Source organism: Acipenser ruthenus, chromosome 15 (assembly GCF_902713425.1).
Source record: "Acipenser ruthenus chromosome 15, fAciRut3.2 maternal haplotype, whole genome shotgun sequence".
NCBI lineage: Eukaryota > Metazoa > Chordata > Actinopteri > Acipenseriformes > Acipenseridae > Acipenser > Acipenser ruthenus.
In genome coordinates this window covers 32,019,424-32,042,154 of record NC_081203.1, presented here as the reverse complement: position 1 = coordinate 32,042,154, position 22,731 = coordinate 32,019,424, and the positions used below count along the sequence as shown (strand labels likewise).

The 22,731-nt window shown below is 37.3% G+C and overlaps 2 protein-coding genes across 9 annotated transcripts in view; one reads left to right on the top strand and one right to left on the bottom strand.

Moving 5' to 3' along the window:
* The first annotated feature begins 40 nt into the window (after positions 1-40).
* Positions 41-4,526, top strand: LOC117418560 (DNA repair protein XRCC3). Its single transcript, XM_058987963.1, has 7 exons — positions 41-428; positions 593-730; positions 876-1,088; positions 1,628-1,782; positions 2,647-2,859; positions 2,997-3,043; positions 3,954-4,526. The coding sequence occupies exons 1-7, from the start codon at positions 374-376 to the stop codon at positions 4,204-4,206; spliced, it is 1,074 nt and encodes a 357-aa protein (XP_058843946.1). The 5' UTR covers positions 41-373; the 3' UTR covers positions 4,207-4,526.
* A 528-nt stretch (positions 4,527-5,054) lies between these two features.
* Positions 5,055-22,731, bottom strand: part of LOC117422572 (kinesin light chain 1-like) — a 35,043-nt gene continuing 17,366 nt past the window's right edge. For 2 of the 8 annotated variants that reach the window (XM_058987960.1, XM_034037728.3), the window contains 7 exons: positions 22,353-22,402; positions 22,148-22,215; positions 21,780-21,888; positions 21,206-21,367; positions 16,911-17,041; positions 11,702-11,768; positions 5,055-8,785 (listed from right to left, as the gene is read on the bottom strand). In XM_058987960.1, the coding sequence (XP_058843943.1) occupies positions 8,720-8,785; positions 11,702-11,768; positions 16,911-17,041; positions 21,206-21,367; positions 21,780-21,888; positions 22,148-22,215; positions 22,353-22,402 (653 nt within the window). In that variant the 3' untranslated portion in view covers positions 5,055-8,719. Of the gene's footprint in view, positions 8,786-11,701; positions 11,769-16,906; positions 17,042-18,428; positions 18,916-21,205; positions 21,368-21,779; positions 21,889-22,147; positions 22,216-22,352; positions 22,403-22,731 lie in introns of those variants that run through there. The other 6 variants (XM_034037729.3, XM_034037730.3, XM_058987962.1 and 3 more) reach the window with 6 other exon arrangements.

The following is a 22,731-nucleotide window of genomic DNA, read 5'->3' as shown; positions in this document are numbered from 1 at the left end:
CACCGCCTTAAAATAGAAGAACCACGGACAGACTTTACCATGTTTTTTTCTGAAGAGGGGAAGTCACATTCTTCTTCAAAGAACATATGCTGTATTTGATTTTAACTTGGAAGAACATTATCAATTCAGCAAATAATATCGATTTGAATGTTTTGCATTTATTTACGCTTTGTTTTGTAACACGACATTCTTTTGTTTTAATGAAGCAGTATTTGTTTAACTCCCCTTTAACCTGTACGGAGTGGAAGAGTCTCCACAAAGGCGGGATGTTTTGGAAGTAGAAAACAGGTTTGGCAGAAGCAGTCTGGGTTGCTTTTCTCTGCTAAATGGAAATACAGAAACAAAACCGGGTGTAGTTGCAGTAGTGCAAAGAATGGACTGGGATCAGGTAGAGCTGAACCCTAAAGTGGTACACGCTGTTAAGAGAGGTACGTAATAAATGTTTACGGCTTCCCCCGCTTGTATTTACACGGTGGCCTTATACAGTGAAATTCACAAATACGGTTTGCTTATCAATTGATAATGTAATACGTGTTTGTTTGACAGTAATTCAGCACACTTTCACGTAACGTTTTCCCATGTGTGTTTCTAGCAAATGTGAAAACATTCCGGGAGGTTTTGAGTCTGTCTGGTCCCGACTTGCAGAGACTGACCAAGCTGTCTCACGCGGATGTGCATCACTTGCAGAAAACAGTGGCTGCTGCTGTACAGACAGACCCAGCAGTGACAGGTATCGTGAGCAAAGAAAGTCACTCTGACCACAAAATACTGGATTGGCTGATTTCCCACACGTGATTTATAATATATATACAGCACACCTACAGAAACTAGACAGTCTTCTGTTCCTGCGGTAAAATTGCATTCTGTTTTGTCAGCGCTGCAGCTGTATCGGGGAGAATGCCCCTTTCTGGAACAGCACCAGAAGCTGAGTCTGGGCTGCCCTGTCCTGGACTCTCTGCTGAGGGGCGGCATCCCCCTGCTGGGTATCGTAGAGATAGCTGGGGAGAGCTCAGCCGGCAAGACCCAGATCTGCATGCAGCTCTGCTTGTCAGTGCAGTACCCCCGGAAATATGGTGGCCTGGAGGCAGGTAAGCCCAACGCAAACACATCATTCAAAACATACAGTCCACATTAAAATAGTGTTCACATTTGAATATGATTTCACACTTCCATTCTAGAGTCTGCAGATGTGTTTTATTTATTTATTTATTATTGTTTAAATAATTATGTTTTTCTTCAAACTCTGTTGCTCCTAAATTTCTCCATGCTGGAAAACTATGCAGCCACTACATCTGAAGTGTGTATGTGCACTCTGATTTGTCCATTTGGGAGCCCTGATATCACTTGTTCAGGGATGGAAATAAGACTTGTATTGCATAGTGGTTTCAACCATTCCAGGTTTTCCTATGAACAGTTAACCACAGTTAATAGGTAGCAAGGAATGGATCAAACTGCTACAATGGGAGTCTTATCCCCACCCTTGGTTGTTGCATCCCTACACTGGAAATCCAAAGTTTTACTAGTATGCTGTGTATTAGAACAGTGCTGTGAAACTGTATTAAACATTTACAGTACTAGTGCAATAACAAGAACAGACTGACTGCTGAGAGCTGTTTCCTGTCTGCAGGCGCTGTCTACATCTGCACAGAAGATACTTTCCCAACCAAGCGTTTACAGCAGCTGAGCAGCCTACAGCACAAGCTCAGGCCGGAGGTCCCAGCTGATGTTGTTAAGAGCATAACATTTTGCGACAACATCTATATCGAGCATGCAGGAGACGTGGTTGGTAACATGATATTCTTTAATAATTTTAGCTTTGTGCTGTCTTCTATTTCAGAATGTAAACTTGTTTTTCGGTGGAGGACTGTCGCCCCCTAGTAGATCAACATTTTAATTATTTGTAGGTCTCTTGTCTGGAAAGGTAAGAGTTACTTGTCTGGGGTGCGTACCCAGGCATGGAAATAAGACTCCTATTGCATAGCAGTTTTGCCCATTTCAGGTTTTATTACGTTTATTAGTCACAGTGTATAGGTAACAAGATCCATTGTGTCTTATTAAACTCATGGTAAAACCAGGAATGGATCAAACTGCAATGCAAGGGGAGTCTTATTTCCATCCCTGCATACATATTGCCAGTTAAAATACTAGAAGAGGGGCATGAGGTTTGACTAGCTGTAGATCTGCAGGGGTATCCCAGTCAAGACGGGAGGAAACCGTGACATGGGGAAGGCTCTCAGTGTCTGCATTTAACTCAGAATCTGTAGAAGATCATCAGGAGTGGTGAAGGGATGCACTGGTCTTTAATCTCCTATGGGTTAGGGAGAAAAACTGTCTGGGGTTAGTATACCTCACTTCAGTGCCCTCCTACTGGTCATGAGTCCAGACAGAGACTCCAGGGTCTCTCAGCTTTGTAACATCCATTGTTTAGGTTATGCTGCTGAAAAGAGGCAATTGGCTTGATGACAGGAACAGAGGTCATTGATTTGGTGTTCATGGGGGCTTTCAGGACGCACAGCCACTATCTAAACAGTGGAAGATTTAAAGGTATACCTTTTAGAAAGGTACTCCATTTGTGAGAGAATGAGATTTACATTGAGGTGCAGACTCATTATGAGGTTTTTTTTTCCCACCTCCTCATTGTTGCAGGACTCGCTGAACAGCTGTATCTCGAAGCGGGTTCCGATCCTGCTCTCCAGAGGGCTGGTGCGCCTGGTCGTGGTTGATTCTATAGCAGCTCTGTTCCGCTGTGAATTTGAAGCCAAGGATGCGCTCCTGAGAGCCAAGCATCTGCTAGCATTTGGAGCCACCCTTCACAGCCTGAGCCACAGATTCAAGACACCCATTGTCTGTGTTAATCAGGTAGTGTCCTGCATAGAAAATGCCGCCAACACTCTTATTTGTATCTTTTTATTTATTACATTTTTTTTTTAATACCATTCTACATTGACCTGAAGTGCAGGGTGCTCTGCCTGTTGTGCTGACTTGTTTGTTTTTAGGTTGCAGATGCAGTCGGTGACTTTGATTTGGTACAGAGCAATTTTGGGTAAGTGCGTTCTCTTTGTAAGCTGGCTACTGTGCTTGTACTTACAGCAGCAGAATCAGCCGGGCTGTCAAGTCCTGAGAGCAGTGATCTGTTTGAATTGCTTTACTGTTTGGATTCCAGGGTCCAGAGATTTCTCGTGGAATGTTCATTAAACTTTTTTCAAAGTGTTTTTTTTTTTAATTTAATGCATTGTTGCACATAGCAGTGCTGCCTTGGATAAACAGCTATTATATTGTACAGCAATGTCAAAAAGCAAACCTAATATATGTCTATTGCAATCACAAACCATCCCTGTTGATTGCGCTGTAATACCCCAGTTATGATTGGATTGTTCAAATGCATTTTAAATCCATCTAATGGCCTCAGTAGAATTTAGATTCAAGTATCTTAATGGGCTGGTGCCAGCTGTCTCCTTTCCAGCGCCTGATAATGCTGATGAAGGAGATGGCGGTAGTTATATGCAACTGTGAGTGGCAGATGAGACTATTTTATCTTGGTGTAGTGGAGCAAAGCACACATATTCCCTGATAGGAACAAAGGATTTGCAAATAAATCCTTAAGATTGTCCTTCACATAACCTTTGAATGACTAGGGAAGATACTGCCTAGAAATAACCACTGACCATTGCTGGTTAACAGCAAAGCACCCCCTGAAGCGATGATTCTGAAAGTTTTGTCAGAAGACTTCATTTTAGCTTGCTGACTGTCAGTCAGAATTCACTAAGGGGGAGCAGACTGGGCCAGGTCATTGCTAATGCCTTACACCAAGGCAGTATAAGTAGGTGTAAGGAGGAGGTCACCTCAATTATTTTTCCTTTCCCTTAAAAGTCCAAATAGATTTGTGATCAGCTCAATATTTAGACTCCCTTTGTAGTAAGTTGTGTTTATATAGTTTGAGTTATATTGAACAGGTTACTGGACAAGAAGGTGTTGCCAACTTTGGGGATCACGTGGTCCAACCAGCTGCTGATCAGACTGATGGTGAGCCGGACTCGGTTCTCGCTGCAGGAGTGGTTGCCGGGGCTCGCGGCTCAGCCCTGGCACCTGGGCAGTGTTGTCCGCACTATGGAGGTGGTGTTCGCTCCGCATCTCCCGCAGTCCTTCTGCTACTACACTGTCAGCATAGATGGAGTCCGAGGCGTAAAGGAAGAGCCTGCATCGTAGCCTTTGGAGGGGGCTTTACTCAGGCTTAAAATGACCTTGTTGTGGGACAGCAGTGGCTCCCGTCAAAAGCCTCCATGGTTATTTTTTTCCAGTGACGTGGCTTAGGTGCCCGAATGCATGAGCCATGCGCACTTTTTATTGACGTGCATTCTAGTTTGGGTTAGAGAAGCTCTCTTTTGGATCTCGGTTCTGTTTCATGAACATGCTACCTGGAACATGCATGCAAAGATACAATTTATTAATGTGAAAATACTGTGCATCTTACTGTTGTGAGTTCTAGGTCTTAGATGTAGAGGGTAAGCCAGTGGACGCTGCTTTATGCCAAAATAAGGCTGCACAGACAGGCAGGTCCGGCAGCGCTTCCAGTACTGTATGTGTCTTAGGGTGTTCTACAAAGATGATGAATACATTTTAATTCTTTATCCCCAAAAATGTGCTGTTTAACTATGGAAGGAAATCTACAATTATTCTAGCATGTTAAACAACTTTCCAAAATCAAGCAAAAATGTAATGTTGTTTGCATTGTAATTTTAAACTGAATTCTTTTTTTATTTTTTTTAAACAATTGAATTTGTTTTTAATAACCAAAATGGTATTGAAATAATTTTTCCAAAATAAAGAACAAATAAAAATAAATGCAATAGTTCAAACCATATGACATACAGCACACATGTGGTTGTGTACCACTAAGCAGGAAGTATTTTGGATCTATAACATATCTTTAGTTGTATTTAAAAAAATCTTTTATTTCCCAAAAGAAAAAAAGAACCAAAAGAAGATGTAGCACATGTAGAATATACAGTTAAAAAAGGACAGCAGGGATACAGAATACTACAGTAAGCATTCAATGTCTTTTAAAAATTTATTTTGATATTTCCTTTGTACACTTGCAACATAAATACTTCAACACAGTTCAAACAATGTCACCACAACACCTTTCTAAATGTATACACTTGAGTTTTCAGAAAGCTTGAAGATATGTGTTCCAGACCTGCACATGCTGTCTGCATTGCACAGCACATGCAATGCCAGTTCAGCAAGAACTAAAGTGCACGTAAAGAGCAAATCATGTTAAAAGGGGTCAGCCACACAGTACTGTAAAACAAGCAGTTTAACCTTTTGCTTTCAAAAAGTTATTTCATGCATCCCACCAAACTTGACCTACTTACCGTGAGTTACTTCTTGAGCAAGAAACCGTTTTGACGAACTAAATGTTTAGTGCATTAATTTTTTGTATGCTAATGTAAAAAGATATATATATATATATATATATATATATATATATATATATATATGCTAATGTAAACGTTTTTTTTGTATTATTATTTTAATTGGTAATTCTGTTATCCATTAAAGGTATTACCAAGTACTGCAATGATTAAAAATGTCATGTTAAAAACTGGATCTTCCGTTAAGCAGTCAAAGAATTATAGTTGGTGTTTAGTGGTAATTCAATAACCTGTTTCCCGAAGAAGTGGTTAAGGATCATCATAGCAACACACAAACAAAAACCTCGACGTGATCACATTGTCTTCAGTCAGACATGTACGCTACTGTTCCATTTTCCTTCTGTGCAATGTCCTGATATATGCGTTTTTGGAGTTGATGTACAATTATTTATTTATTTTTTAAATCATTTTATACTTTTGAGCTTTTCATCAACAGATGACTGCAGACTCTCAGTATGTGTTGTGTAGTAACATTCATTGACCTTTAGGTGGCAGTAGGCCTGTTTGTAGACGACTGCTTATACCCAGCACTTATTCCTCCTGTTCTTTACACCACTAATGTAAGGAAACATACAGCCATTGTAAACATCAGGAGATGTTCGTCATTACCCAGCATTTCATTCCTACTTCCACACCCCAATGTCAACATTCATTGTCTCCTGTCTACACTTTACAGCTATTTCTTATGCTAATAAACATCAGTTGAAATATCCTTAAGCTTGTTTTGCCATTGGATATTCACGGCAGGAACTGCATTCAGCCTTAATGATGAGGGTGAACCCCAGCCACCACAATCAAGTTCACCTCTGCTGTGTGAACTCAGTGCATCAGAATACAGACGGTTCCCTTGCAGTTCAGCCCACTGCAAAAAACATGATTGTTTACATTTGAGACAGCCAAATAATATCAAGTTCATTAAATGAAGTCAGTTTCAGAATACAGACATCATTTAAAAACAAATCCAAATCACTATGTAACAGCTAGTACAAAAGATGCTAAAGATGTGAAATAAACAGTAAGGCTTGATATAGTGTATTTGTACAGTATATAGTTATGTAATAATATTCATCTTACTAACTTCTGAGAATTTGAGAAGGTTTTCATATCTCTTAGCATTATAACAGGGCTCTACTGTAACAATCCAACTCTAGGAAGGGCTTACAGTTCTAACCACATTGGATTAAGGTTTTATTGCTAAATATTTATTACCACTCTGATGGTTCTTTCAACCGTTACTCCTAAATAGCATTTTACAGCTATTACTGAAACTGCATGCAAATCTTTTTAATGCCATTACATTTCTTATAGGGCTGCTAAACATCACTTTCTGGAGAGTTATTCCTGGTCTAACTATTCAGAAGGATAATAGCCACCAATCAATAGTATGGAAATATAACATTATCGCAGGGTTATTTAAATGAGGTAACTGCCAGACTCCCTGCGATAGAAAAGGCACCCACACCCATTAGCAGCATCGTAATTGTTGGATATATTGCTAAAGAACTACCTCTAGATACAGAACCAGAGAATCATGGGTACGGACGGATATCCTTAAAGCAATAGTGACACTTATTCAAAGCTGTACAAAACTATAACTAAAAAGTAAACGGCACAGAAATGAAGCCTAACTTTAGTTACTTATCATTACAGTATCACACTAAACACTAAAAAATACACAGGCTGATTTCAAAGACCCCAATCAGTACTAATCTTGGACTGTATCGGCACAAGGTAAGGAAATCCATGATTCATGCCGATCATGGTCTGTGAAACCAGCCTAGAAGCTAAAATGCAAATTAGTTATCTAGTAGCAACATGTTATAGTTTTAAAACAATGCTGTAAAAAAAAAGTACAATTTTGTTTTTTTTTGTTTTGTATGTACTACTTTTAAAATAATAAATTAATAAAAACCACAGAAGCTGATCATTTTAATGATCAAATGAGTAAAGCAGAGTGGAACAGGGGTTGCAGGATGACCATAAGTAAACAGTGCACTGCCTGAGTTATGCAGGCTTGTGGACTATTCCTTACAATGAGACTCTTCATTACTTGTGGATTAAAAACTGGTGATGATGGTACACAGTCACAACTATGCATGCAACTAACCCTGACAGACACTCAAATACAAGAATACAAATATAAAACCATTTTCTATACAGTGATACACATTAGAAAATAACAGGATCCTATATAGAAACAGGTGCCTTGTCATACTGTATGCTAATGAGCAGTTCCTTACCAACAGCATATAACATCTCTATTTGTATTGTTACAAACAAGAATGGCTGCTTCTATTAAAACATAGCTAGCAGTTTGTTTTGCTTGCAATCACCCAGCTTTGTTAAGCATGATAGCTGCACTTGTTTTCTAACACACACAGATTTATATTAAAAAGAGCACACAATTACACCGCTGCAGTTTATCGACTAGTTTCACAGACCCTGATTAGCACTAGTCTTGGACCTTGCGTAAGGTAACTTCAGGAAGGTTAGAACAGAGTTCTGTGAAACCAGCAGCATACGTTATAATAGCCGACATGTTTCCTTTGTATAATAAAAATAGCTTTGTAACAATACATTTGAACACATATATCTGGATACAAGATCAATAACTGGGGATTATCAACTAGGCAAGACATTGAGAGTTAACGGAGCCAAATGACCAGGGGTAACCACTGATTCGCTTCTTTCATCATTTCAGTGCATGTCAGAACAGTTTGTTAACAATTGCTTAGGTTTAGAAAAAAAACAAAAAAAAAAACAATGGATCAGAAGCAGAAAGCCAGCACTGATCACACACTTCAATAAACAAAACAACAACAACTGCTAACATCAGCCTTACAAACCTACACAGCTCTAACCCATACAACTCCTGAGTCTTTTATGCTGTTTTAAATTGCAGCTATTTACTGTAGATTTGGACTGGTGTAAGTGCATTTTGTGCTGCTTTTCAATTTGGTTCCTTTAAAAAAAAAAAATATTGTCATTAGAAATGCTAGGATATGAACAAAATCACTGCCCGTAACCAGCAAAACGATTGTTGTCAAAGTGCAATGAAAGACATAGTTACAGTATACCTCGGCCAACTACTTTTTATATATAATTCCACAAGTCACTGTTAGGTGTGTTTTTTTTTTGTTGTTGTTTTTTTTTTAAATGACTTTAAAATTGCAGTCCCCTTGCAGGTGGTGATCTCTGGATTCAATGTCTTCCCGCTGTTTCTGAACTTTCATGTGAAAAGTCTCCATTCCATCCAGATCCCAGAATCCGTGAGTCCACGGTCCTCACTGCGCCAGGTCAGTATGGCTGGCACTCAGACCTCGGGAGTCAGTCAGACTATTATTTCGTTCCTGTGTGCCAGAAAAACATGTGATTACAGTATAATATAATACAATAGGCAACTGCTATATACATAAGCCCAAATATTGCCCTGGCAGGTTATACACTAATTAAATAAATTGGATCAAAGATAAGAGCAGTTCTAACACAGAAGTTCCTTGCTTAGTAACCTGTGGTATATTAAATCGTTCACATACATTCCTGTTGTTTCATCTGTCATGTCAGAAAGATTCACTGGGTATCTGTATTAGCTTTGTCACATCTTGTGTCAGTCTAAATCTGTTGGGAGGACCTCAGCACACACCCACCACAAAAGTTTGAAAAAAATACTGCATTTTATTTTGGATCTGGATTGATGAAGTTTGTGGAGTTAAATATTTTTAAAATAAATAACAAAATGACCCAGCTCAGATATATGTATTTATTGTGCGATTCTCTAATATTAACAACGAGACTTAAACACATGTTCAGCTGTACATGTCTGCTAAAAAAATAAATAATAATAATAATAATACATGCCTGTAAAGAGCATTACTGGATAACTGAGCTCATAAACAGCCAGGTGTTTAAAACGTGTTCTATTTAAATCCACGCAGCTGTGTTCTTGTTTGAGCTGAGCAGAGAAGACTCCATCACAGTAAGCTAAGAACTGCTATTCTTCCCAAAGGAAAAACCTGCGGCTCTTACAATGACAGTTTAATTAAAAATTAAAATGCTTTGATAAGCACACCCCATTTGCTGCCACAATGGGGCCGATGCTGCAGATTCTTCTATTATACACACCTAATTAGAGATTTTGTATTCCCAAACATGCGGTAAAATGGAAATGTATTTGCTCACCGAAATTTAGATTTCAAATAAAGGAGATGGCACTGTTGTATTGTATGCTTGCCTTGTTCTATCATGCAAAATGTGATGTACATTATCAGTTAATATGTTGTGTTAAGAGATGTCATCTCTTGCACTGTGTGAAATTATATCTCTAACAATTTGAGACACGACACATTCTAAAAATGTATCTTTATATGGAGAAACAGCGACACCCCATGACCACAATGTATCATTTTTTTAAATTTTTTTTAAAAGGTGTAACTGCTAAGGTTTTAATCCATTTCCCAGCCCTTAGTTCGCTTTAGTTCCAGTGTTTTACTGTAAAAATGGTTGCACACACAGTACTGCCACAATTATTGTATTCATCTTTAGAAACAAGTAGTATTAATAGATGTGTGGTATTAACCCATTAAGTGCCATTGCCCTAATTTGAGGACAGGCTACTTTGTAATATTTTGGAGCATTTTTAACTGGCATTTACCTGTTATTTAAATGTTCTCTTTAATTGTATTGTTATTATAACTTACTCTAATTTAGATTTAGAATGTATCAAATTACAGTACATAAATACAGCTTGTGTTCTGATTTTTTTCAAAGAATTTAATTTGGAACTTAATGGGTTAATATATATATAAACTACTCTTAAAGTGTGGGCGCCAAGTTGACTATTGAATGTTAAAAGACATTTGATTAATATCCCACAGGTTACACAGTAATGAATGTATTAGTAAATACAAAAGCACAGTTAGTTTGTGTATTTCCTATACCAGTAGTGATTCATTAGTGACCACAATGTTATCAATAAAAGTATTGTTAAGTTTTAATGGATTGTAGACTATCCTAGTACACAGTTTGTAAGGCATGCATTAGGCATTGTTGAATATAATGGCAAAGTACAGAATAACTGTTTCATTCACAAAACTGAATCAACAGAATTAGGAATGCAAATTACAGTTACTTATTTTACGATTCTTATACATTTCTGAGCAAGTCTTATGCAACAGGCCCTTTGCAATAAAAGTTAAGTTATTGGATTTAATATTTCAAATGCACAAATATTGCAGAACTAATTACAAATGAATCACTGCACTCCTCAAACAAGCAGACCATTTATAAACAGTAGCTGGGAGTAAAGTATTTAAATGAAAACTATTGCAAGTGTATAGAACTACAGGACGGGCACATTTAAAATTATGCCACCCCTAGTCACAATACAGAGCTACTGTAATAAAGGAAATGAAACATAAGTGTGTACGTTACTGTCATTAACTACCAGTATTCTTTATTTAATTACATTTAGGCTTAACAGATGCTGAATATAACTTGCGACTACTAATAGATATTAAAATAAATTAAATAATTCATTTTTTCTACAGATCAGCAGTATTGCTTCATGCATCTAAACCTAAAGAAAATATCTGCCCTTATCAATCCAATAACTCAACTTTAGGGTAGAAATCTGCAACTATTATCTTCTCCACAAACATTCCAAGGGTAACCTGCTGCATAATTGTATTGCATACCCAAGTTAAATTTAGATTATCCAGTTACAATTATTGCTGTCTGAGAAATACAATATTCAGTACAAGAACCAATTTTCCAGTAGAGAACACAAACCCTAATAAAACCTAAAATTCTTGCTGATTCTACTTTTTGAAAATAGACCCCTGGTTATCAAAGTGGTTTATACGTTGGGGTTCAATTTGCACTTCTTGTAAAAGGAAAACAGAACAGGAATTGTAGCTAACTAGTAAGAAATAATGTTGGAGGACTTTTCGGTTGTTAGCGTAGTCCTAGTAACACTTGTATTTGTATTTAATAAAAATGGCTCAAACTGCACAAAAAACACGGTTTTGTTAATAATAATAACATGCCTTCGGATGGAAATCATAGCTGCTGATCATTTCATTTCTATCATTTTAGTACTAGGTCATCCCTGTGCATCCCAACGTCAGTTTAGTCTTTCTCAGATACAGCAATAATCTGTAGGTATGCAATAAATATAATTGTTCATCAGTTGGACAGGTGTTGGAAATCTCCAATGCAGACCATGCCAATGATGTCTAAGAATAAAGAAAAATCAGAGAGCTCCTTACTTGAAAAGATTCTTCAGCAGCCTTGTCACCCGTGTTAAGAACATTCAAAGAACTGGCACGCTTCATGCTGCAACCAGGACAGTGACATGCAAGGATAAACCAATCAGAATCTCTGCAAACTAATTGACCGTAATCAACACAAGCACACCACCATTGCTTTGCAAAGTTGTATGCTACTGTATACCCTCCGGCCACAGCACCTACAGAAACTCTGCTGGTGGACTGCTTTACAGGGTTAACCAGGTTAGTATAGATTGTTTTCTACTGATTGTACACTCATATTAGTAAACCTTTGTAGTTATTTTTCATTTTCTGTGATATATCAACTTAAGAAATGGGTTGGTGCCTTCTAAAATGACTTCAGAGACTACATCTTTAAAAAGTTTGCAGAGTTTAAAAAGAAGGGTTACTAATATGTACATGTAATAAACAGATTCTGTTACACTTTAGCACAGATTTAATGTGATTAGTTTGTTATAAGACAGGTTACTATGTTTAATAAACAAAGCATTCTTCTAAGATGAGAAACTAAATTGTGGGTTGTTTTTCATGCTTTCATGTTTTTTATACATTGTATATGAATGGTCCCAACTTGAAGTTGAAAGCCACATTTTCAAGTTGTTTGATGGCTCGTTTGGCCAATTCTGCAGTGCACATGTATGCTTATTTCACTTAGGGTTTGATATATTCTCTCCCCACAGTCTCTGTGTGCCCTTTGATTACCGCATGAATGCATAGCTTACACATTGTAATGATGCACAGTACCAGTAATGTTGTACAGTAAGTTCCAGGAATTCAAATGTACCGATGTAAGAACTCATCATTATATCTTATTAGAGTCATAGTAGGCAATTCTGCTTGTATAGTAGTTTAGTCATAACTCTCAACCTTATCCTGACCAAAACAAGGCTCTCACATGCAATAGTGTAGATGCATGAAGAATAGAAGAAAGCTTTACATGAATTTTGTAAAATGCATTTTGGAGTTCACATCTCATTACATTTGTATTCACTACTTATTGGAAAGTGTTTGCCTATCCAGAGCACATCAGAGTTGCTAGTTTCTATGTTTTGCTAAAGTGCTTAACAGGGCCCATATCATATAAACCAGTCCCACTGCTCTTGTGTTTGTAAGAAAGGCTTGTAGCCTTGAAGTATGTTTCAAGCCACAAAAGTAAATTACTTGTATTGAACAGTTTTCTTTACATCATGAACAAAATACATTTTCCTTTTCATTCTTCCATTGTTACAACTATCAACCCCCTTCCAGAAAACAGAGCTGAGTGAACGAGCAGTGCATGTGCATCCTGTGCTGCACATCGCTGTGTGTTCCCTATTAAAATGGGACCCCAGGCAGCTTGTGGGGCTAATGTAACTCTGAGGGTTAAGCCTTTTTCACAATGAACCCCATGCCGATTTGTATAAGAGCATTGATAAAGTCAGCAGAGGAAGATCGATAGAAGTGAAGCAAAAAGAAAAATAGAATTATTATTTTCCACTGTCACTACAGACCCCCATTAGAGAAATTTCTTATTACTGATCCATGCCTTGTTTAATGCATTTGCCACATGGATACAAAATTAGCAGCCATGAAGAAACATACAAAGTGGTTAGTAGAATTTCCCATTACGTCTCTATGCTGGTAGTCAGCATAGGTTTATGGTAGCATGTAGCAAGCGGGTTAGTGGGAAACTGGAGAGATGCCCAGCTTCATGCGCCTGTAGATTTTGTTTTGTACATATCAGATTTAATATCATTGCATTGTTATAGAAAGTTACACTGCACTAGCAGGATGCAATGCTTCTCATTTCAATTATAGACCTAAGGTTAACAAATCTTCCATATCAATCAGATTGTTCTTGTAACATTTCCAATTAATTTGAATCGAGAGGGCAAAACAAAGTAAGATTTTTTACCACGAAAGAAATGCAAGATGCAGGGGTGCTTCCGGACTCCACTATAATAAACAGTGTGCACGGCTACAAGACAGCTAGACATCCTTAATCATATCATGAAAGTTGAGTTCAAGTACCAGCTTTGTGTGGTTCTGTATCAGAAAGGCCAGCTATTAAAAGGTGTAGATAATTTATAAGGAGGCCGAGCGTAGGGCAAGTATAAAGTAAAGGCCAGTGCAGTTGAGGCAGCAGACGTGCGGTTTTCATTCAGCTGGACCACTGACATAAAACTGGAAAAAATACCACCCCTTCTACTACTGCTGGAGGATCATGGGTGGGTGCTCTCAAGCGACTTTTACATTTTTGTTTAAAAATCAAATTAAGAAATTAGATTTGCTTTGTAAAAAAAAGTCAATCAATACTAAAATAATTTGATATTTCAAGCATGAAATGCCAAGAGATATGCTTACCAGGTTTTGCACAAATGTCACGGTAACCACATTTTAGTGCCCCTGTGTCTTGAACATTTTTCATTTAAAATCAAAAAGACAAAAGTAGTTCTTCTTCTTACATTAAGGGTTGATTTCATAAACCCGTACCCTGCCTGTCGAGAGATAAGCCACACCTAGATTTTTTTTAAACCAATTTTACCAGATCACAGAATCCACCAGGACTGAATGAACTCAAGTCATCCTGGATTCCCAAGTGCTGTAAAACATAAAAATCCAGCTGTGGTTTATCCAGACGGGGTACAAAGTTTAACAAATCAACTGCTTTTTGCAAATAAAATGTAAAAGCATTTATGTAGTATATAATGTGCATGCATGTCTTAATGGGGTAAAATAATGAAATGGATATATAAATAAAATAGAGAGTGTTAATGTTTTGGAAAGCAGACAGTGTTAAAATAGTCTAGCATAACCAAAAGGACACAACCAAAAAGAGTTAAAAGAATGGGATGACATGCATTATTCATGCAATTGCTGTTGGAAGTAATTTATTTGTGTTAAATAAGTACATTAAAATGTTACAATATATAGATATTAAAATAAATGACTTTCATGCCGATCCAACAAATACATCACCAACTCTCCAAAGACAAAAATAAAAAAATTAAAAAATTAAAAAAGTGGCATGAGTTTTAGAACCCAAAATAATAGAAATACACAAAAACACCAAGCTAGAACACTTTGTAAAAATACAGCTGTTTTATACTTCACGTTGTCTTGCTCATAAGCTGCTGTCAAAGTTTGTACAACTGAAACTGAACAATAGAAATGAGCATAGACTTAAGTGTGTGGTGAAGAACCTTTTACCTAAAAACAATTCTAAGGAAACAAAGTTTGTTCCAAAATGTTCTTTCACAGATGTTCTTCTTCAAGTAATTGTAAGTAGCCCTGGATAAGGGCGTCTGCTAAGAAATTAATAATAATAATAATAATAATAATAATAATAATAATAATAAACCAAGCAGCTTAACAGCAAGACAACAACTCACACAATGGAGAAAAAAATCACAACAAACCATACAAAGACAAACTCAAAATGTAAACAGAAAACCCTTTGGAAACAAAAAGGCAGATTTTATATATATATATTATATATATATATATATATATATATATATATATATATATATATATATATATATATACATATATATTACATACACACACACACACACACACACACACACACACACACTTTCTTTAGTAATAACCAGTTAAACGGGCTCCTCATTTTATTTGGTGTAAAACAGTTAGTTAAATACAAGTAAACGCTAAGCCACTTTATAACATTTTAGTCTTAGTTGGGGAGGCAACTCATCATGCATGTCAGTGGATTTGAAGCTTGAAAACCTTAAATACTTCAACTCAACAGAACTTGGTCTCCATGCTAACGAGGTTTATTTGAAATCATGGACATCTCATAGAACAGAGCTGGAATACTGTGACAGGTGACGAAGCCATGTGTATCTAATACAGTCCATCAGAGCTGCTGGCAGCTTCAGTGAGGTAGTTTCAACGTGCTCAAATGTCAACTTGGCATACAGAGGTTACTGTTATTAACAGAGGTTATTCTGTAAAACACAGATTGGTTTCCTACAAATGAATTACCCTAAATAGTGAACTTATTAGGGTTTTTAAATATTCAGTCAAACACTTCACTATAGGCATATATAAAACTGAGACTACCCTGTTATCAACTAGTGCCCTGGCTAACATTATTTTGAGACTACTGGACTGTATGAAACGGAAACACACCTTAAATGGCGTTGTTAATACCTTGGTCAGCAGGTGGATAATGTGTCTGGTTTGTGGAACACTGGTCTTCATCTACACTGTGGAGCTCCTTATTTGGCACTGGCTTAAAATGCAACACTGAAGAATGTTTTTTCAAAATGATCTTATTCTTCAGGATACAAACACCAATTTGGCAATATTTAATGGAAATCATAACAATTGTAAACAAAATATATATATATATATATTGAGTGCATTTTGTTTTCTCCACAGAATTGCAAATTTAAAAAAAAAAAAACACACAACCACAACGCAAAAGAAAGAGACATTCATTCAGTTGAGCATCAGTCTTCAAATGTGGCAGAACAGACTTGTCATTCATTTTTTAAAAATCAACACAATAAAATCAGTAAGTAGAGCATCTCATATCAAGTGAATAAAATATGCCCAAACTTTTACATTAACAGTTATTATTTCAATACACAATTTGAACAAGATTCTATAAACCTGAACAGTATTAAGCAAAATAAGTATCTTCAGAGAATGGCAGAACAGTAATTCACATGCCGTGCTGATGGAAATCTTATTCCCATGCTAACACTGAGACCAGCACTGCATCCTCTATTACTGCAGCTCTTGGGTTTGATCAAAGATTTTCAAATCAGGCTATAGTCTGAGCCACCAAGTCAAATTTGCGTCCTGTCTCAAGGAATTTGATTTTAAGGTGACAGGCCTGTCACACGACTAGCCCAAGGAGGATCTGATATTGGGGTGCGACTCCAAACAGACTCTTACTTTAGCTGTCAGCAGTATGCCATTGTTACGCTAGAGACCCTCCCTCGATTAAAGCTTGAAGTATTTTAACGGATCAGCCCTATGGATCGATTAAACAGTGTGCATTGTCTTGGCAACACTGGACAGGTACCACTTGGCCAGTTAAAAAGCTAAACTGGGTTTCTTCAAAGCTATAGCAGTGATTTGCAGTAGCCGTCGTCAACGACCATAAGAACAAACCACCAAGGGAATGAAAGCTGACATACAGCACCAGCACAGCTAGGAAACGGATAATTACCCCGGGTTCTTTGGCTCACTGTCCCGTGAACCTCCTCCTTTCAGCTTTCTAACCAGTTTTTCACTGCTGCGTCTAATCGAGGCGCGCAGTTTGCTGAAGGAGCCGCTGCGTTTCAGGGATCCTGTGCCGTCCTGCAGAGAGATTGAAGATCGGTAAATACACCACTACATTAACTGGGTCTCTTCAACACACATTCACTCCAAGATCCACTTTTCACAGGGGTGCCCTGGACTTTAGCAGTAGCAAAGATATTTGAAATGTTAATACTAAAAACTTGTAGCAAAGCATTTTAGAAAAAAAGGAACCTTAAAAAGCATATGAGGATTTGCCCTTGGGGGAGATCGGATGCGTTTCCAAAGTGCCCTTGGTGTAGCGAGACAGACGAGATTAACTGGCCTTCCTTGTGAATGCACGTCACCAGCAAGATATATAGATGCCAAGTTCAAGGTAAGCTGGTGTTGTAAATCTTCAGGATCATTCTGTACATACTTTCAGTTTTCACTATTGGGGTTTCATGTTATTTAGCTTAGTTTAGAAGACAAAAGTGCTGTATGTGGGCTGCAAAAACAGAATAAGCAACCGTGATTTCGTTTTTCACTTAGGATTAATTTTTAAAAATCAGTGTAGTGCTCGGACCTGTAAAAATGCGCATCTTAATCTCTTAGGTTATGATGTGGTAGCAAATTAGATTATGGGGCACCCAACCATTTCATAACATAATGCAAATTCCAATGCCTCCTGTTCTTACAGGGTAACTACTGGTTTGTAATTGCATTTAAGTGGCCTGTTCCACTGTTTAACTATGTAATTACATCAGCTAACAGGATATTGCTCAATGCCATCTCTATAGAATTACAAACCAGTTCTCCTGCATGACCAATTGGCATTGGTAATTACCAAGTTCTTACAATGCATTGGCGATGCATGCTGCCGCCCTAATGAACATTGGGCTCCATATTCTATTTGATCAACAGAAACGTACAACTGTTTTAAATTCTGAAGCAGGCATTTTGCAGGCCTCGCCTACTTAAATTCATTGACATATCATCAACATGGCACAGACTGAAAAAACTTCAGTTCACAGTTGTATTGCTGAAGTGGCATGATCTTAAAAGAACGGATTTCAAAGATATTAGCCTCCGCCTCTACAGTGATACATGGAAAGAAAAGTACTGTATAAACAATGGGCAGGGGAGATCATCAAGCTAGGTTCTAAAATGAAGGCTGAAAAACCCACATGTGTGTTTATATGAGTAAGTAACTTTTTGAACTATAACTGCTTGATACATGTAAGGGAGCAGTCAACAAGAGCTGGTAAATCTTTATTGAAGAACAAAGATTTACTGTAAGCAGAACACAAAGGAAATAAGATCACAAAAGCAGACCACAGACACAAGCACAGGTCAGTTAAGAGCGAGTTTTATTAGAAGTTAGGAAAGACACAAATACACAAATCACAAGACATTTAAGAGATTAGTAGGAGAAGAGGATATTTTTCACAAGGCAGTTTTTTTATAATTATTTTTATTTTGGAACTGTAGTGAGTATTGTGAAACAACTGTAATCACACATATTTAAAACTTGTTTGATAATTTACAGAATCAAACACCAACAGCACATATCCCTAGTCAAACAACTTATCTGTACAGGTTTACGATCATGCCATTTATATCTCTGTTTTATTAGATAACTTGTTACCACACCAAATAACTAGTAAGATTACGAATCCTTTACTTATATTACACAGTAATCTATTGCGACAACTAGTTGTGAAATCGGTATATTGCAGGACCACACAATGCCTGGTACAGCTACATTTGGTCAGTGAAAGGAAATGCTGTTTTTAATAGTTAGTTATAATTATGGCAGAGCAACAGTCAACACAGAAGAATGCAGGAATGGCTTAAGACACAGCAGGCAGAACTGGCGACAGAAGTGAAAGCTTGAAGATGGTGTGCACCCTTCATGCAGAGGACAGTTTAAGAATCACAAAAGGCATCTAGGACTGCCAGACGGGAACAAGGAGAGAGAGAGAGAGAGAAAGAGAACACAGTGAAACCGTTTTCTCACGTTCAACCATTTCATTTGACAGAAACAGTATTTTCACAGGTGAACCATCGCTAGTTGGGCTATAGTAAGGTAAGTGTCTTCACAGTGTATAGAGAAGAGGACACCTTGGATGCCTGTTCAGTAATAAACAGCATTTAAAAGAGCAACGTGGTATGGGTTATCTTAACTAACGTGTTTATTATTGAACAGATTCACTTTTTTTCTATAATTTTCTTTTCTGTTGACTGTGACTTTCAGGCTAGTGCTCATTTATGAGAAATTATTTCAGGTCACAAGTTTAAAGTATGTGTTCCCTCAATGCAAGTTGCAGTTGTGTTTATCTAAATGTTTATCTTCCCAATGTGTGTGGACCGACCCATACCAGGATCAAGTAATAAATGTATTAATACAACACATAAATATGTGAGTAAAATTGGCTACAAAAGATCTCCCAAAAAAAAAAGTAGCGTACAAACAGGTACTTTAAACCACATGATGCAGTAGGTTAATGAAGCAACAGCCATCATGCAAAACAGAAGTTTCACGGTGAAATATTGTGTCATTTTTGCAATATTTGAATCAAAGAGAAAGGAACATTGTCATTTGGACAAAGCAATGCATGCTCAAGGAAGCACAGACAGACATTCAGGTGTACAGTACACAGTTCCAAAACAGAGATGGACGGCTTCTGCCTTGCTTATTACATCAGGATTGAGAGACAAGTCTTTAAAAGATGCTGATTGGTTGTCAAGGCTGTTGCTAGGGAGAGCAGTACTATTCTACAGTATGCCAGAGAGTGACTATGAACAGCATGGAGCTCTCCTGCACAATAACAAGGGTTTAGCTGTAGTTGACGCACAAAATACATACTACAGAGTATGCACTGGTATTACCAGTCAAGTTACTAAAAAAACTACAAGCAGATAAAAATATTTCTAATGTTTAAAAAAAAGTATGCCTCTGCTATTTGAACAGCAACAATCTCTCCTGCATATAAACTATACTAAAAGATTGAGTTATGAAAGAGTCTTATGTTCTGTGCACTATATTATATTGACACTACAGTACTCATCTAAATTTAGTAGCAGAGAGGAGTTGCTGATGAATCATAAAACTACAACTATAATGATGCTATTTGCTGGATTAGATGCCTATACCTTTTAGCGCAAGTACTTAATACTGCAACACCAAGCAAAAAAAGAATAAATGTATTAATTTTGTCTTCATCTGTATAGTAACATTTTGTTCAAGCTATTGCTTATGGAATCACATCTATTTTTATGGAAATGACTACATGGATACAGTATGTATTCTGCCCAAGACATGTATAGGTGAAAGATTAATATAGTATGACAAAAATGCACACAAGGAAAGGGTTTTAAGTGAAAATTAGTATGTTAAGACATATGAGATTTACTGGAGTTCTTTTAAAAAGGGCACATTGCATTATACCAGGACAGTCAATCAGCATTAGGTTTGAAGAGAACACACGTCACATATTCCTAAACACATAATAAAAAGGACTGTGTCATAAACCCAAGCTAAGCCAATCTCCCTTACCGTTTTCTATTCATGAATATAAACGTAGTACATCTATTTAACACAGTCCCTTTGAACTGACAGATTAATACATTCCTTTAGGGTTTTAAAATAAGTCAAAATTAGTTTCTATCCCCCCCACCAGAAACAACAAACCCAAAAACAATATCCTCGCCATTCAATCCATGATATCTGTGGACCGCTGATGTAAATACGCTCCAATGTGGACCTCTTTTCTAGGGGTGTAATGATTCAAAAGGGTTCCGATAAATTGTATTGGAATAGCAGGGCGTATCATGAACCATGATCAAAAGCACTACATAGCCAGTTGCAGTACAATTGCAAATGGTTCTTCAATGATAAATCCCATGTATTTATATGTGGTATGACTACATTACCTCTTAATGTGATACATATCATAATCTGCATAGTATCATGCTCTTGGTGTACCGTTGCATAGTATTTCTTACTATATTTACTCTGGTTTATAAAAGGGGTTTGTAAGGTGCATCAAAATAATTCATGTACAGTTAGATCATTCAAAATCAACCCCACCTCCAGTCCCTCTTCATCCACTGATGTGGGATATGAATGGATTAAGGAGGATATCGTTTTTGCACGCCCCAGTTTAAATGGAGACGGTAGGGATCTTTTCTCCCTGCTGTAGACGGGGAGAGGTAAAGTTCTGGACTGTGTACTGTACTTACCCCATTCCACTCCACGCTCATACTCACTTCTTCCCCTCCGTCAGGCCCGCTCTCGTATTTTACCACGTCCAAGGTGAGGCTCTCCCGGCTTCGCCTCTTCTCAATGCTCTCTGGGTCGTTTAACACTTCGGCCACTCGCTGTTTGTGGGCATTATCAAGACCCTGAAGACCACAGACACACACAGAGCTGTTAACTGCATGCATCTATACTACTACAACTACTAAATGACATTTACTATTTAACCTGGTGTAAAATGTACCTGTTACTGTAATATATAGGCATAATCACACACAACTCTTCTGCAATTAAAGGCAGCCTTTTACATTAACCGTGCAGCAATGAGGACCATTTGCTTTAGGCAATGGGACAAACTAGTAAATTGGAGATTTTTTTAAAACACAGCCCTTCAGAAAACTGTTTGAACTGACCACACTGTCACTTGGATTAAAAATTGCAGAATGCGCAGATTAGCAAGATTGATGTTTTTCTGGTTAACATTAAAACTAGGAGTGGAAAAAGGAGGGAAAGCAATATATAATAATACCCGTCCCGACACATCCTGCTAGGACTTGCCTGCTTTCGAGATCTCATCGCTGCCTCTTCCAATGTCTCAGCCGCCTCAAACTTGCCTTGACGTCTGTAAAGTGCCCCCAGGTTCTTCAGAGTGGTGGTCACAGTGGGACTGATGCAGGGATTAAAAAAAGAGAAGAGAACACAGAAAAGGGATATTACAATTAATTTCACAGATTATACTTTGTTCTTGAAGTAGGATTCATGGTTGTAAACTTCTTTAACATTGCAGGACTGTATACAGATCCAAAAAGACTGTTAAACTAAACTAATTATATTTATCGTTCGGTCAAGGTACTTGCTGTTGAAAGGGTTAAAAAAAAAAAAAAAAAAAAAAAAAAAGTAAACGTCTATTTGTATACATGACTGACCTGTCCACCTTACAAGCTTTATACCAGCCGCCATACTCCCCAAACATTGAGCCATCCTTCTGTTTGCCCTAAAGAGAACAAATGTACAAGGATCAATTTTGATAAAAAAAATAATAATATTGTAATCAAGCACACAAGTTCCTCCCATTAGCCTGGAGTAACTCATATTTTGTATTCCTGCATTAAGAAAGAATATATTTCTTACCTTACATTCTTCTCTTTCTTCAGCATGCATCCAGATGGGTTTATTTTCATCTGAAAATAATAATAATAATAATAATAATAATAATAATAATAATAATTACAAATCAATTAGTTGTACATGCTTTGACTTCTCATTTACAATAAGTTGATCAGCTTAGGTCGATAAAGGCCAATAGTTCAAACCATTCATATAATTACGGTAACTAATATACAGGCACATTTCATCAAACTTTCTTTAATATTAAAAAAAAATCATAATGATTTAACTGCAGAGAAAGTGTCAAAGTAAAAGACAACAGAACGCAGTTGGCATCGGATGGACTGTATTGTAACTGCAGTTGAGCTGACCTGTAACCACACTAACAGCAATGTGTCTGATC

What these genes read in the sequence shown, in the direction of transcription:
- LOC117418560 (XM_058987963.1), top strand. Translation starts at nt 374, where the DNA reads ATGGACTGGGATCAGGTAGAGCTGAACCCTAAAGTGGTACACGCTGTT. An exon ending in CCATTGTCTGTGTTAATCAG is followed by an intron (nt 2,860 to 2,996) that starts GTAGTGTCCTGC and finishes GTTTGTTTTTAG; the next exon opens with GTTGCAGATGCAGTCGGTGA. An exon ending in TTGGTACAGAGCAATTTTGG is followed by an intron (nt 3,044 to 3,953) that starts GTAAGTGCGTTC and finishes TATATTGAACAG; the next exon opens with GTTACTGGACAAGAAGGTGT.